General features: G+C 51.0%; 1 protein-coding gene across 2 annotated transcripts in view; it reads right to left on the minus strand.

Annotated features, from left to right (window-relative positions):
* The window catches only part of RABEP1 (rabaptin, RAB GTPase binding effector protein 1), a 184,243-nt gene that overhangs the window by 109,343 nt on the left and 58,444 nt on the right, over positions 1 to 16,456 (minus strand). For both annotated transcript variants that reach the window (XM_082707826.1, XM_082707825.1), the window contains exon 4: positions 8,034 to 8,127. In XM_082707826.1, coding sequence (XP_082563952.1) covers positions 8,034 to 8,127 — 94 coding nt within the window. The remainder of the gene's footprint in view (positions 1 to 8,033; positions 8,128 to 16,456) is intronic.

The raw sequence follows: 16,456 nt of genomic DNA on the forward strand, positions 1-16,456 counted from the left end.
GCAGTCGCTCAGGTACGAACCTCTGTGACCACTCCTGGTGGGTTTGAGTATCTGTGTTTTAATTTGGACCATCCCAAATATCTTCTGGATCTGATATAAAAATAATTCCAGCCATTTGGCCCTGACAGGGTCACTTTATTTTCCTCTTAATTTCATGTATTTGAGGGAGAGATCCCAAGCAGGAGGGGCAGAGAGAGAGGGAGAGAGAATCTGACCGTGGAGCCTGATGTGGGGCTTGATCTCCTGACCCTGAGATCACGATCTGAGCTGAAACCAAAAGCTGGCTGCTTAACCAAGACTGTGCCACCCAAGTGCCCCAACTTTATTTTTATAGATCATACACTGAAACTTTAAAATTTTCGACTGCACGAATAGGTACCAGATGCTTCTGCACATTTAGGATTAGGTGTGTAAGGGACAAGGGAGGGATGGGTTGGGTAGGGAAGGTGGTGGGCAGGGACGTTATAATTCACTCCTATCCCAGTGGAGGAAACATAGTACCTGCATAATACAAAAGCCACTTATCCACGTGTGAAGAATGTCTGAATGAACTAGGAAAAGCATTCATTCCAAGCTGGTATCCAAGTTGGTGTCATCCTTTCTGAAACCAGTTACAAAATATATTATCCAGAACATGTGGCAAAGAGCTCAGACATACACTAGCAATATAAATGATACACAAAGACTTAATGTTATCGTATCCATTCCTCTCCTAGCAACTGACAACAGAAAGACCAGCAGTATCACAGGGAATTAAAGAGGCGAGGGTAGAACGCAAGGTGCGGCTGTGGGAAATACACATGGTCACTGAGTGAATGGGAAGGGGCTCAGATTCTGGGGGGCGGGGCAGGTAAATACACTCTCCTCCCACCAGACCTGCGGTCATCTACAAAGCTGGAAGAAGCCATGCTGGTGAGAGTACGGAGAAATGAGCTCTCTCACACTCACCGGGTGCATGTGAAATAAAATAACTTTTCGTGCAAGGATCTTACTGTATGTATTAAAAGTTTAAGTACAAAAAAAAAAATCGGGGGCACCTGGGTGACTCAGTGGGTTAAGCCTCTGCCTTCAGCTCAGGTCATGATCCCAGGGTCCTGGGATCGAGCCCCTCATCGGGCTCTTTGCTTAGCAGGGAGCCTGCTTCCTCCTCTCTCTCTGCCTGTCTCTCTGCCTGTTTGTCATCTCTCTCTGTCAAATAAATAAATAAATTTTAAAAGAAATCGGTCTATTTCTACCAGTAACAAGTAATAAAAACCATTGCGTTTCTCAAAAAAAAAAAATAGTTTAAGTACGTGCACACCTAGCAACAGCAATCCCACTGCTGGAAATCTTTTACAACAAAAATATATCGTAAAAGACGTCTTTGCAAGCACCAGTAGAAGTAAACGGGGTTTTTAAAAGTTTTATTTATTTACTTATTTGAGAGAGAGTGTGCACAAGTTGGTGGGGGGAGGGGCAGAGGGAGAAGCAGACTCCCAGCTGAGTGTGGAGCCTGGTTCAGGACTCGATTCCAGGACCCTCGTAATGGACTGAGCCACCCGGCACCCCACCAGAACAAGGAAGTTTGTTGTGCATTGTTTACGGTACGGGGCAAACAGCAAACGACTTCAGTGGTTATCAATAGGGATATTTTTATTGCATGAAATACATTCAGGAGACCTGGCTGGCTCCGTCAGAAAAGCATACTTGGGACTCTTGACCTGGAATCATGAGCTCGAGCCCCATGGCGAGCTCAAATAGTAAACAAATAGTAAACAAATAGTAAACAAACAAACAAACTTAAGAAAAAAAGAAATACATTCTTACCATGGAGTAGTAAATTCCATGGAAATTGTGATTTTATTCTATTTTTTGACCTGGAGATATGGCTGCTATATAATCAAGTAAAAAAGCAAGTTTGTGTATACACATACACTGCATGCAATGTGCGTAAAATTCTATATCCCAAAATCACACACAGAGGCACCTGGGTGGCTCAGTCAGTTAAGCATCTGACTCTTGGTTTCGGCTCGGGTCATGATCTCAGGGTCCTGGGATCAAACCCTGCATCTAGCTACCTACCCACTGGGGAGTCTGCTTCTCCCTCTCCCTTTGCCCCTCCTCCTGCTCATGGTCTCTCTCTCTCTCTCAAATAAATCAAATCTTTTTTTAAAAAAAATATTTTTTTAAAGATTTTATTTATTTATTTGACAGAGAGACAGATCACAAGTAGACAGAGAGGCAGGCAGAGAGAGAGAAGGAAGCAGGCTCCCTGCTGAGCAGAGAGCCTGATGCAGGGCTCGATCCTAGGACCCTGGAATCACGACCTGAGCCAAAGGCAGAGGCTTTAACCCACTGAGCCACCCAGGCATCCCAAATAAAATCTTTTTTAAAAGTAAGAGAAAAACATCTATAAAAGTTGTAGAGATTTGGGGATTTGGGGAAGTTTGAATATACACTGTATATTAAATGATCCTAATTATTAATTTTCTTAGATGGAAAATCCTTATTCCAGTCTTAGGACATACACACTAAAATACTTAAGGGAGAAGTATCATGATGATTGAAACTTGCTTCCAAATGGTCCAACAAAAAATGGTGGGTAGGGGTGGGAAGATGGGTGAGGAAGAGACAGACAGACAGACAGACAGACAGAAAGTACAAATGTTGGCAAAATGCTAGAGGCTGATGGATTTCACGGAAGACCCCAGGGGTGTTCATAGTTACTATTCATCCAACTTTTTGGTAATCTTGAAACTTTTCAGTCAGTCAAGGAGAAATATAAATAAAGGTCACAGAGAAAAAAAATTGGACACGGAGGCTGGAAATCACGGAGGGAGGAAAGGTCATGGAGGAGAGAAGGCTGTCAGGACAGAGTCCTGGGGAAGCAAAACAGGTTGAGAAAAGCCCGGGAGTATGCGGTGCAGGAAGCTCGAGAAGAAAGTGTTTTCACAGCACGAAGGGCTGCGGGGAAGTCCAATGAGAGGCCACCAGGACACGCAACAAACATTGGCTTCAGCAAGACTGAGGGCTTCAGTGGCCTTGGAAAAACGGTGAGAACAAGAGCCTAAATGGCTTGCGGTAAAGCTGGAGTCGAGGAGGAGGAATGCAGGAAGAGATGATTGTAAGGATGAGCTTTGTTTGGGGAAGGGGACAGAAGTGGGAGACAGAGTCGGCAGGGGAGGGGGCGTGGAGCATCTTCTTGTCCGTTTGTGTTTCTGAAGGTGAAGGGCAGACGCAGCTCCACAACCACAGGAAGGACCGCGCAGCCCACGGAAGACAGGACAGTGCAGGGGTGACCCCCGAGTGGCTGAGAGGCCGTGGCAACCGGAGCATCCTGGGGAGACAGAGGGGCTGGGGAACCTCTGGATGCGACCGTCTCTGCAGGGAGCACAGCCACTGGGCCGAGGGGGAGACGCTGGAGAGAGAAATTCAGAAGGTGAACCTCAGAAGGTAGAAACACGAATTTGCTCGGAGGGTGATGAATGGTCACACTCGGGCCGTGTCGCCGGCTCAGCGGATGCAGTAAACGGGAAGTGAGTTCAATCAACACAGGGAGCCCGTGATGTCCCACAGCATCGTGCTGTCTGGGTGCAGGCACAGAGTGAGACGGCAGTGGGGGCCCACCAGCGGCCTTGACTTCTCTAATTTTTATGGACCACTCAGAACCCACGCCCTCTCCTCCGTTTCCTAGCGCGGAGCCCCTTCCCCACCGTCACGGTCTCAGTGAGGGCACAGCCCTCCTCCTACCCCAGACACTCGTCTTCACGGGGTCCCTTGCAGACAGGACAGAGCACCTAGTCCCGCCCAGCCACTAAACACACTGACTTCGGTTCTGGGCAGGAGCCACGGAAGACACGGAGGTGGCATCAGCCGTGGCAGCAAGGCCAGTGCTGTCCTCCCGTGAGCAGGGAGCAAGGTCCCTGCAGCCTCTGGCAGCAAAGATGTCCCCTCAGGCCGCTTCTGTGCCAAACCTTTGGTTGTGGGTCTTGGCCTGGGACGGTCAACCTGGGTCTCCAGCTCGGCCAGGAATCCTTTGAGTCAACCGATGTCTACACAGCGCATGTGACGTCATTTATAAAATGGCACGTCAGCTATTGTAAAACCACCGGGTTCCCTTACAGATGACGTGAGCACGTTCGGGTTCCCAGAACTAGTGTACTTTGCAGCCTAAATGAACAAATACGGTCTGTGCTAGTAATTACACTTTACAGGTTTTCTGGTTACCCCAAGCCCTGTGGTTAAAGGTTACATTCCCGTGAGATTAAACAGGAACAAAACAGCTCTTGTGCTCTAACAGACAGGTATCTCATGGGGCCTCTCCGGGTCCTTGTCCTTCAATGCCAGTAAACACACCGGGAGAAACTGCCGTCCCGATGCAAAGGAAGCAAGTGTGTAAGGTTTAATCCTAAATGAGATCTCTGGTCACAGCGGGCTGCTCTCCAAAACCACGGACTTCTCCTTCCTTCTCTAGCTCAGAGGACAATAGCCAGGACAACACCGCTTGAACTTGGGCCAAATGTGTCTCCTTTCCAGCCTTCTCATCAATACTCTTGTGGCCAATAGTAACGTTTGATTTTAAATAAGGCTGGATTAAAGTTTTGAATCTTGTAATTTTGAGTCTACATTACTAGCAATGTACCTTCCCTCCCTCCTTCCTTGCTGTCTCTTTGCCCTGGCTAGAACCCTCAGATCATCATTAAGTCGCAGAAGTGAGGGGCACCCAGGTGGCTCAGTAGGTTGAGTGTCTGACTCTTGATGTCTGCTCCGGTCATGCTCTCAGGGTTGTGCGATCAAACCCCGCGTGGGACTCCCCCTCACGGCAGGGTCTGCGGGACATTCTCTCCCTCTGCCCTCAACAATCCCACTTCAGCTTCTCAGAGCCCCTACAACAGGTTTTGGTTTTTTGGGTCTTGGTTTTTTTTGTTTTGTTTTGTTTTGTTTTTTTGGTTTTTTTGGTCTGTCTTCACTTTGCAAATGAGGAATGCCAGCCTTCAAGAATGTGAAGGTTGGTTTTGAGTTTGAAGTCACACAGCTAATTCGCGAGGGCCGCTAGTCCAAACCCTTCCCAGGGTACTCCCGGCTACTAGATTTTGCCGAGTTTGCTTTTTGTAGTAACTTAAGGTCTTCGAGAGAAGTAATGATACTTTCCTGCATTTACATTTACATAATGTAAATCACTTGGTCGACGGGGATGGATCTTAGATTAAATTTAATAATAAATTTTTGTTTAAAAAATGTTTTTAAGGATTTTATTTATTTGAGAGAGAGAGAGAGGACAAGCAGGGGGAGAAGCAGAGGCAGAGAGAGGAGCGGACACGCCACTGAATAGAGACCCCGAAGCGGGGCTCGATCCCAGGACCCTGAGATCATGACCTGAGCCGAAGGCTTTAACCCACTGAGCCACCCAGACACCCTAAGAGAAAGTATTTAAAAAGCACTGAAGCTTTGTAAAATAACTTTTCTCACTTATACAATAGTGTTCATTTTGGTAAAAGATTAAAATACCATAAAAATGAATGGCTAAGAATGGTAAGGATGTTCTAAAACCATTGCTTGCAGAGAAATGGGTACATGCTTTACACACTACACAGAAAATTACTTTTTAATTTAACATTTTTATTTTTTTAGAATGTTATACTTATTATGTAATTTATTATATAATTTTATTCAAGAGAGAGAAAGCAAGCAATAGGGCACAATCGAGGGGAAGGGCAGAGGGAGGGGGAAGCAGGCTCCCCACTGAGCCGAGAGCCCGATACGGGACTCGATCCCAGGACCCTGGGATCATGACCTGTGCTGAAGGCAGAGGCTTTAACCTGCTGAGCCACCTAACTGTTTTCATCTTAGTACTTATGGGCCTAATTCATTTTTGCAGTATTTTATTTTACTGTATAAACAAACTATATATTACCCTACTGATTAATACTTGACTTCTTCACTCAAACCAATGATGCATTGACAGGAGTTTCATAGTACGGCTTCAGCCCATGTATCTCAACAAACTTCATCCCCTTAACTAAGCTGAATTTATGAAGTGGTGGTAGACTTAAACACATCTTTGCCAAAAGTGTCTCCAAAATGATCTTGCCAGTCTACACCCCATCAAAAGTGTGTAAAAAGTACCCACTTCGCTATGCACTGGTTAACACTGCATGTTCCTTGGCAATCTGATAGGTGAGAAATGATACAAAGTTTTACTTTGCATTTCTCTGACTACCGCTTTACTTCTAAGTTACTTGTCTGATCATTTCTTTTTATCTGTCTTTGTCCCTGGGTAATATCCCACTGAATGGATGTACCACAGTCGTTGATCCGTTTGGCCTGAGTTTCTTTAACTGGTGTATCTTCTTTTCATTCACTTGCAGGAGCCCTTCACGGATTACAGAGAGCAATCCTTTGTTACATGGGTTACAAATATCTTCTCCCTTTGCTACATGGGTTACAAATATCTTCTCCCTTTGTTACATGGGTTACAAATATCTTCTCCCTTTGTTACATGGGTTACAAATATCTTCTCCCTTTGTTACATGGGTTACAAATATCTTCTCCCAGACTCGTGCTAATCTTCTCACTTCTAGTATCTATCCCAGTAGGGAAGATTTTGGTTTGTCATATAAAGTCCAGCTGGTAAATAATTTCTGTATGGCTCCTAATCTTCATAAATTCCTGTCGTATCTTGTCACTTAACTCTGCTGAGCTCCGTCTTAAACGATGAGTGCAGTCCGCAAGGCGAGGGCGGGACAGCATTGCAAATGGAGAAACCAGAGAGGAGCACCCACAGAGGAGAGCGAATGCCAGGTTCTTCTGTGGGCTGGCTTCCTTCCAGAGTGCATTTCTGCCCCAGGGCAATGTGACTGTCCTTGCTGGGCTCCAAGTAACCTTCTGTCTAGTGACAGGGCAGAGGCCAGAGGGAAACTAAGTGTGAGATTTAGGTCTGCCTTCACTTGGTGGGTTACCTTGGCTAAGTCACCAAGGCCCACCAAGGCTCATGTCATGTATCTATCCACCCATCACCCATCACCCATCCATCCATCCATCCATCCAATCCATCCTTCTATCTACCCTATTTATTTATTTATTTATTTATTCATTTGTTTGTTCATATACATATCTCCATGCCCAACATGGGGCTCGAACTCACGATCCTGAGATCAAGAGTCCCACGCACGCTCTTGGAACTGAACCAGCCAGGTGCCCCCAAAATATCTTGTCGTTCATGGCAGAATCAGCAAAAATGGGCAGATCAGGCGGTGAGAGCAAATTTCTTAATGAATCCAGGACAATTCTGAATCCACCAGCACAACGTCTGGCCCAGAGCATGTGCAGGAAACGTAGTTGTTGGAACACACCTGATGTAGGAGTATCCATTTCCCCACCACTAAAGTGAGGAGGAGGGGTGCCTGGGGGGCTCAGCTGTTAAGCATCTGCCTTTGGCTCAAATCATGGTCTCAGGATCCTGGGATCGAGACCTGCATCGGCCTCTCTGCTCAGCGGGGAGCCTGCTTCCCCCTCTGCCTCTTACCCCGCTCTCATGCTCTCTCTCTCACTCACTCTCTCTAATAAATAAATAAAATCTTTAAAATAAAAAAAATAAGTGAGAAGGATAATCCTTGGGCCGGGGCTGCCCGGCAGATCAAATCCTGCCCTATGCATGTCTCAAGGTCCCCTGCAAGCGTCCCTTCTCCGGGGGGGTGAGAGGTCGGGGGGACACCTCCCGGCTGGTTCCTCCACCCCCATCCCTGACCTCCTATTTAGCCTCATCCCACAGTCAGCGGAGCCCGACATAGCAAGTCGGCTTGCTCATCCATCCGGAGATGATCACCACCTGTCGCAGGTCTCACAGAATCCCTGACCTCGTGCCTCCTGTTGATGCCACATCCCCGTGATGCAGTTACTCCGGAACTAGAGGTTCTCCCTACTTCGCTCAGATCAGGTGGAAGCTGGCAGGACAGAAGAGATCAAAATGTCCCGAGTCCGTGGCGGGCGGCAGGTGGCAGTGAGGGACCACAGGGATAGACCCCCCCACCCCCAACCCCCTCCCCAGAACTCACCATCATGTTCGGACCCTCTGATGCATGCTCCGGTCTCCACTCCCTGGTCTGCAGCCAGAGCTCTGCTGAAGATGCCTCGGCAGATCCTTGCTGCCTGAATGAGTGAAGGGGCGAGAGTGAGGGATTGGGCGTGGCCGGGTCCTCCAGCCACAGCCGGCTGGCGTTCAGAAGCCGGTGGAAGGTTCCCTGCAGAGCTCCCCTTGGGGGAGACACGTCCAGCGGGAACGCACCCTTTAGGGATGCTAGTCCCCGTGTCCAGCACTCATCCTTGTCTCTGGCTTGGGGTTTGGTCCCCCCTTTCACCGGACCACACACACACCTTCTCTTCCCCTCAGTCCTCGGGGTGGGACTTGTTCCCCGAGTGGCCTCTTGCGGGCCCAGGGGAGGCACATGTCTCCGGCTCTGGCCCTGAGCACACACAGGAAGCCGGCCGGCCGGCCAGCCAGGATATATTTAGGTTTCAGTCATCTGACTGGGCCACCCATGAATCAGGGCACAGTGGCAGCTGTGGCATTTCGGGAGTGAGTGAGGGGGGACCAGGGCCGTGAGGAAGTGGGCAGAAAAGTGGGCACGAGGCTCCTGGAAGCCAGTCTCGGGGCCGGGACAAAAGTGTATGGCTTCCATTAAAGCTAGGGAGGAGAGGTCGGACCCCAGGAAGAACGTGACCTTAGAGATCAGTGCCGGGCCTGTGTGGAGAAAGGGGGTGCCCAGGAACGAGCAGAGAGGGTAGCTCAGCTGGCCGGACCCTCCTGCCCCGGCAGCTGGGCTGGGGCCCGGTCTGAGCCCCTTCCTGCCGGTGAGCCGCTGGGGACAGGGGCTCTCCCGCGGGCTGCGGCCACAGGACCCCACACACAGGGAGAAAACAGGAGGAAGCAGACGGGCCAGAGCACTTTACTTTCACGCCCCAGGGCCCTCCTTGCGCCACCTGATTCATCGAATTGCTTCCCGGGAGCCGGCAGTAACTCCGTGGTCCGTGGTCCAGCTGCCTTTCCTCCCTTTCCTCTAGATCTCATCCCTAGCCCCTGGCGGGCCATCGCAGGGTCCCTGACCTGGCTTTGCCCCCTCTTGGTGGTGCTGCCCTCGCCCCCCGCCCGGCTCATCCCCACCCCCCAGCCTTCGTTCAGAGTCTCCCGTTCAGACACCCAGCCTTCCCTGCCAGACTCACCTTTTAAAAAATAAAAAACAATAAAATAAAGTAAAAGCAATGTAAAATAAAACGATATAATAAAATATAAAATAAAGTAAAAGTAAAATAAAATAATAAAATCAAAAAGCTTTACCGTGCATTATCAACATAAATAAACTGCACGTCTTTCAAGTGTACAACATGGTAAGCCTCGACACCGAGGTATACAGAAACCAACACCACAGTCAAAGTGACAAGCCCACCCATCACCCCGAAAGTTCCCTGGGCCCTTGGTCACCCCCTCTCCCCACTTCTCTCCCTCCTGCCCCCCACAGCCACAAACACCGACACACGCCCCATCCGTGCAGGTCAGTCTGCAGTCGGTGTGGGGGGGGTCACGCGTGGATGAGCTCACAGGCTACCCCCTCGCCTGGCTTCCACCACCCGGCGCAACTGCCCTGCGTGTCCCCCCTGCGGGGCACATCCCCAGCTCTCCTTCCACTGCCAAGTTTAATCCTTTTCCGCCACTGAACGGGCTAGTTTGCTTGTCCACATGCTTGCTGCAAACGTTTCGGTGCCTCCGGGTTTTTGACCCTGACAAGCCGCCCTGCACGCCGGTGCACGAGGCTCAGGAGAGCCTCCACACTTTCCTCGCGGACACCCAGGGGACCTGTGGGCGGTCACGGCAAGCGCAGGCTTCACTTTTCAGAAACTACCATGCTGTTTCCCAGAGCACTGGCTCTGTCCCACCAGTGGGACATGAGAGGGCCCGGTCCCCCATGTCCCAGCCAGCGCGTAGACAGCCGGGCTCCCTCCTTCCAGCCACCCTGACCGGTGCATGGCTCCCTCCCGGAGCACCCGGTTCTCGGCCCTCCAGCCCCTAAGGGTGGCAGGGGGCTTTCATGGGCGTGTTTGCCAGGTGATAGGAGGTCAATGTTTTCCCCGTCTTGAATTGAATTGATTTCCTACTGTGAAGTCTTCAGACGCGCTGCACACAAGGCTTCATCCGATACACGACCTTCCGGTACCCTCGTCCAGCCTGTGGCTCATCGTTTCAACTCTCTTAATAGCATCCTCAGAAGAGAAATTCTCATCTCAGTGACGTCCAATGTTTTGATCTTGTTTTTCTTATTTATTTATTTATTTATTTATTTAAATTAATTTATTTATTTATTTGACAGAGATCACAAGTAGGCAGAGAAACAGGCAGAGAGAAAGGGCGAAGCAGGCTCCCTGCTGAGCCGAAAGCCAGATGTGGGGCTCGATCCCAGGACCTTGGGTTCATGACCTGAGCCAAAGGCAGAGGCTTTTAACCCACTGAGCCACGCAGGCGCCCCTTGATCTTGTTTTTCTGTTACAGATACTTCTTTGGACATCATCGCTGAGAAACCTATGGTGAACCGAAGTCAAGAAGATTTTGTGCCACGTTCGTTCGTTTTAAGTTTGACAGTTTGCTTCTGCGATCTGTCTCGAGTATTTTGGTTTGGTTCTGTCTGTGTGGTGATTGTGGGGTTCTGTCTGCGTGGGGTCATGCAGTATCGTCCCCCTGTGACGGGGCTTATTTCATGCAGCATAACGTCCTCAAGGCCCATCCGTGTTGCAGCAGGTGTCAGAATTCTTCCTTTTTAAGGCTGAATAATATTCCACCATCGGGACAGTCCACATTTTGCTTGCCTGCGCCTCTGTCAATGGACGCTTGGGCTGTTCCCGCTTGTCGGCTGAACAACGCTGCTGTGAACACAGGGGCATCAACATCTCTCTGAGATCTTACCCTCAATTCTTCGGAGGACACGCCTACCAGGATAATTGCTAGATGACTTGGTCGGTCGTTCTATCTTTAATGTTTTCAGGACCTGCCCTGCATTCTTCCAAGACCAGCTGCACCGTTGTCCGTACCCACGCGGTCAGGACACAAGGATTCCAATCTCCTCGCATCTTGTTCAACACTGGGCATTGTCTGTTTTTTTTGGGGGGGGGGTGAGTTTTAATAATAACCATCCTGATGGGTGTGAGGGTATCTCACTGTGGTTGTTTTGTTTTGTTGCTTTTTAACAAGACATGGAGCCTGATGTAGGGCTTGAACTCGGGACCTGAGCCAAAATCAAGAGCTGGACATTCAGCTGGCTGAGCCCCTCACTGCTGCCCATTGATTCCCATTTTTCTATCAGTGATCAACGATATCGCGCATCTTTCCACGGGCTTCTTGGCCATTCGCCTACCTGCTTTGGAAGAACATCTGCTCCACTCTTCTGTTTCTAAGTTGGGTTACTGGGTGTTTTTAGTGGCTGGAATTTCCAACCGGTACCAAGTGAAGTGAAAAGTAGGAGGAAAAAGGTCGGTGTGCGGTGAGGGCTGAAGGAGGGACTCTGCCCGGGACCCCTTTCCCTGTGGGGGCTTTCAGCTCTCAGTCGCACCTGCTGCCCCCTACCGGCGCCTGACCGCGAGATGACCTCTCAGCAGAGACTGCCAGGTGGGTGGGCGCCTGCCCCTGTGTCGGCCCCACGCGGGGGTGAGCGCGCCACCTACCGGCGGGACTGAGCCTTGGTCACTTCCCTGAGAATTCCGGCTGGGGCCCCACCAGCAAGACCCCAGCCTCTGAGACTGTCTTTAGCTCTGTGAGTTCTGAAGGGCTTCCTCCCCCCGCCCCACGTTTTGGGGGTGCCAGAGCAGAGAGCACAGTGGGGGGGGACCCAGAATGTCCCCCAAGCAGGATTCCCTCACAGGGTCCTCGGGATTCCCACTGGGGTAACCTCTCTTTCCTGGGTCCGGCTCTGGCCCGTTTGCCTCGGCATTCAGGGCCTCCCAGCCATGGAGACCCAAGGGACTTGCCTTCGACTCTAGCCCTGCGCCCTGGGGGTGCTGTACGGTCCAACGTTGCATCGTGGCCTCGCCTTCCCGGCTGTCCCTGAAGTCAGCCCTGGGGTCTCTCCCGTCTGACTTTCACCGCGGAATTCTGCAGGGACCCAGGTCGCAGGTCTGGATCTTGGCTGAATCCCAGAGGCTCGCGCCAGCATCTCTCGGAAACAGGAGGCCCTTCCTCCTGCGAGTCTGGAGTTCTCTGGAGGCCCGCCCTCTCTCCGAAGCTCCGTCCGCCTGCTCTTCTCTGATCCCCCGCCTCAGCCCTGCCTCCTCTCACGTACAGAAAATGTTGTGTTTCAGTGGAAAATCATCCCTAGAGGACCTCCACTCTGCGTCTTGTGGTCCCAGTTCTCCGTGACGTGTAGACACCTGACGGCAACGGGAAAATAATTCTCGTCTGTAGACAGGGAAATTATGTCCCAGCCTGCACAGGCAGACCTGACTCTCCTCCTTGCCTCCCAGGCTCTGTGGAAAACCCAGTCTGGCACACGACTGTGCATTCGCTCCAATGTTCCTGCTCTGTGAGTGGGTCTGTTTGTTTGGCTTTTCTTCCTTTTTCTTCTTTTGCGTTACAGTATCATTGACTATATTCCCTATGTCGTACTTTTCATCTCTGTGACAGGACTTCCTTTGAAACCTGTTAAACCATCAACTTGGTTTCCTCACCGATTAATGGGAAGAACACAACCTTTAACAGGTAGCTCAGTCTGTTAGGTGCCTAACTCCTGATTTCCGGCTCAGGTCAGGATCTCAGGGTCCTGGGATCAAGCCCCACATCGGGCTCTCTGCTCAGCGGGGAGCCTGCTTCCCCCTCTCTCTGCCTGCCTCTCTGCCTGCTTGTGATCTCTGTCTCTCTCTCTGTATCAAATAAATATATAAATAAATAAAAATTATCTTTGAACACCTGACTGGGTAGGTCCCTGTACCCAGAAAATACAGCACTCCAGCACGGAAACCTAAAGGGGCCCTTTTTGGGGGTGGGGACAGCAGGCAGTGCCTTGGTTCCCCTTCCAGTGCCCTGTGGGCTCCTAGGGAGACTTCAGCTCTGCGTCCTGGTCCCCACTGGCTGCAGCCCATGTGACTGGTGAACATGCCGTGAAGGTGAAGTTGAGATTTTCTGGATGGGGTTGGGGGGGGGTGCTACACTCACAAGTGTAGGTTGGTGGCCGGGCCATCCACGCACTTGCCAGGGGGAAATGGTAGGCTTGTTGAGGTTTCGAAAATGCTTTAGGCTTTTTCAAGAACAAGTCGCTGCTGGGGGCTGGGAGAGTTTGCATTTCATGGGGACAGAGTTTCCACCGGGGATGATGAGGAGTTCTGGAGACAGATGATGGTGACGGCCGCATGACACTGTGAATGCTCCAGTGTCCCCGAGCCAAGCGCCTGCAACAGTAAGATGGCAGCCTCTGTGTGAGGTACGTTTCGCTCCAATAAAAAAAAAAGGAGAGCAAATCGCTCGTTTCCATACTGCTCTGGGTGGTTTCCTGGGGAGAACGCTGATAGGGCAGGTTCACAGCTCCTCCGAGACTGAACTTTCTATGCACACGACCTTTAAAAATAAACCTTCCTCCTCCCACCGGCCCCCACCTCAGCTCTCAACCAAACAACACCAATGGGACCTAACATCTAGAAGGTTCCAGGGAGCACCGTGAAGGCAATAAGAAGGAGCACCGGGGCGAGGGGACACTGGTCCGTCAACAGGACACTTGCTGCTGTTCTGAAAGGGTTGTGTTGGGCAGCAAAGGACAGAAACCCTCGGGAGCCAGCTTAGGCATAAGTGCGCCACAGGCTGGGGGGCTCCCGGGGGTACTGGAGGGGTGTCCATTCCTGTTGCTGCCATAGCTCTGACCATCAGGAGTCGGAAGAGGTCAGCAGGACTGTTCCTCTTGGAGGCTCTCGGGGACGATCAGATGGCCATTTCTTGCCTCATTCCAACCACTCACTTCTAGGGTCATAGCTCTGCCTCCTCAGAGGGGACCTTGGTGATGACCATGGCCCCACCTGGGTCCCTTTGCCCAAACAAGGTGACATATTCATGGGTCCTGGGAATTGGGGGCCCATGAAATGTGGAGGCAAGGACAGGACTGTGAGGGTTCCCCAAGCCCTCTCAAAGGGATCTGTACCTCCAAGAATGGGGACAGTGGGTGGGGACCCCCTCGTCTCCAAGAGATGGCTGCTGCCTGCCACACTGACCTTGCCTGTCAGTGAAGATCCCACCTCGATGACCTCGGGGTAGGGACAGGAGGGCGAGGGGCTGCCTGGCTGTGGTTGGGGATGGCAGAGCTGCCCCGGGGGGGCTGAGGGAGGACTCCCAGTTCCCGTACATGCTCTGGCTTCCATGCCCCTCTCATAGCACTTTAAAGACGAGTTCTTGTTTTTGTGATTTACAAATGTACCCAAATCTCCTCAGACCATTAAAAGAATACAGTGTAAATCTCCAGGAAGCCCATCAACTCAGTGGCAACCACCGGTAACATACAGGTGTTTGCCTTTCTTGACAGGTTCAAGTATATGATTTATAATGTCATTATACATGCGACTTTATGATCTGCCTTATTCGTCCAGTAAATAAGTTGTGGTCGTTGCTCTACAACAATAAGTGTGGAATTACAAGTCCATTTCAATCAGCGCACAAGGTTACCACAATAACATATTTAACGAGGACATGGTTGATTGCCAAATCGCTCCTAACTTCTCACTATGATAAATAACACCCCCCGAGCCCCTTTTCCACTTGTCTAGGCATCTCCTTAGGGTATATTTCTTTTTCTTTTTTGTTTTTTTTTTCCCACAGAAAGAGAGAGCAGGGGGAGGGGCAGAGGGAGAGAGAGAGAATCTCCAGCAGGCTCCACACTGAGCAGGGAGCCTGACGCGGGGCTCGACCCCAGGACCCTGAGATCGTGACCTGAGCCAAAGCCTAGAGTCAGACGCCTGACTGACTGAGCCATCCAGGCGCCCCGCATCTCATTTCTTATTAGCTTGTAAGAGATGCTCTCAGATTAGAAACCCTGGCCCACGTCCCATTTTCATTCCAACTGTCATTCCCCATTCAGACGTCCACCTCGCAGTGGCGCCCCTGACCCTGTCGTCCTCCACGGACTTTAACATCAAACCCATCAATGCCTCCTTTTATGATTCCTGGGTTTGTGGCAAACTTAGGAAATCCCTCCCCACCCATGATGATTTCAAGAAGAAGAGTATCTCTATTTGCCTCTGGTACTTCTCTCCACTTTCACGTCTTTTTTTTTTTTTTTTATAAGATTTTATTTATTTATTTGACAGAGAGAAATTATAAGTACACTGAGAGGCAGGCAGAGAGAGAGAGGAGGAAGCAGGCTCCCTGCCGAGCAGAGAGCCCGATGTGGGACTCGATCCCAGGACCCTGAGACCATGACCTGAGCCGAAGGCAGCGGCTTAACCCACTGAGCCACCCAGGTGCCCCCTCCACTTTCACGTCTTAAAGTTACATCTTTGCTGTAGCTGGAATGTGTTTCCTGGGAGACTGGGGTCCAGCTAGGAAGTTTTTTGAAATGACGGGGCAGGACCATGAAATGAGTCGCCCACCTTTTCCGTGCTGATCTGAACCACCACCCCTGGCATCTTCTAAATTCCCAAGTACACTAGAGCCTAGCTCTGGGCTTTGCTGTGATCACTGCCATAATTGTCCTGACTGTACTAACCCACTTCCTTGCCTTTGTCCCCGTCGGACTGGGAGCCATTTGGAGCTGGGGACTGGGTCCCATTCCCCATGGCTCTCAGTCACCGTGCAGACACACGACCGCCTCACAGCTCCCACGGAGGACAGCTTCACAGGCTCCCGCTCCCAAGGCTGACTCAAGTTTGCATTTGAGGCTGGGTGAGCCCCCGCCCCAAAAGTCCCCCTGAGTGTCGAGGGCGCGTGGAGCACACCCTGGCCAATCACTGACTCACGTCATGGGATGGACAATGGTGATCCGTCTCAGGGAAAACACCGGAGTCTTGTCCAAAATAGGAACTGCTCGTTTTTTTGTTTCTTTCTTCTTCATGTCACTTGATACTTTGAACCGTAGGGTGACGAAGTGTTGGACCAGATGGGAAGGAGCTGTGTGAAGGCAAGGAACAAGGATAAAACAAGGGTTTCCTCCCTGTCCTGCCCTGTTTCCAGGACCTGGGCAGCCTGCTGAGGCTGGGGCGGGGGCAGGGGGGCTCACTCCAAACAGATCTGACCAAACCCAGTTCTCCTCCCCCCACAGCAGGTGGCCTGCGGTTCCCTGGGTTTCAGGGTCTCAAACTGCCATCCGCTGAGCTCTGGGCCCCCACCCTTCAGCCGCCACCCACTCCAAGGGAGTTCCCACTGTTGGTTCCAGCTCTGGGCCTGGAAGCTACACTCCCCCCCACCCCCGTCAGCCGTTCTGAGATTAGAAGGAGCGGATCACAGGGCCTAGAAGCATTGTTTCCG

Source organism: Mustela nivalis (assembly GCF_964662115.1).
Source record: "Mustela nivalis genome assembly, chromosome: 17".
Taxonomy (NCBI): domain Eukaryota; kingdom Metazoa; phylum Chordata; class Mammalia; order Carnivora; family Mustelidae; genus Mustela; species Mustela nivalis.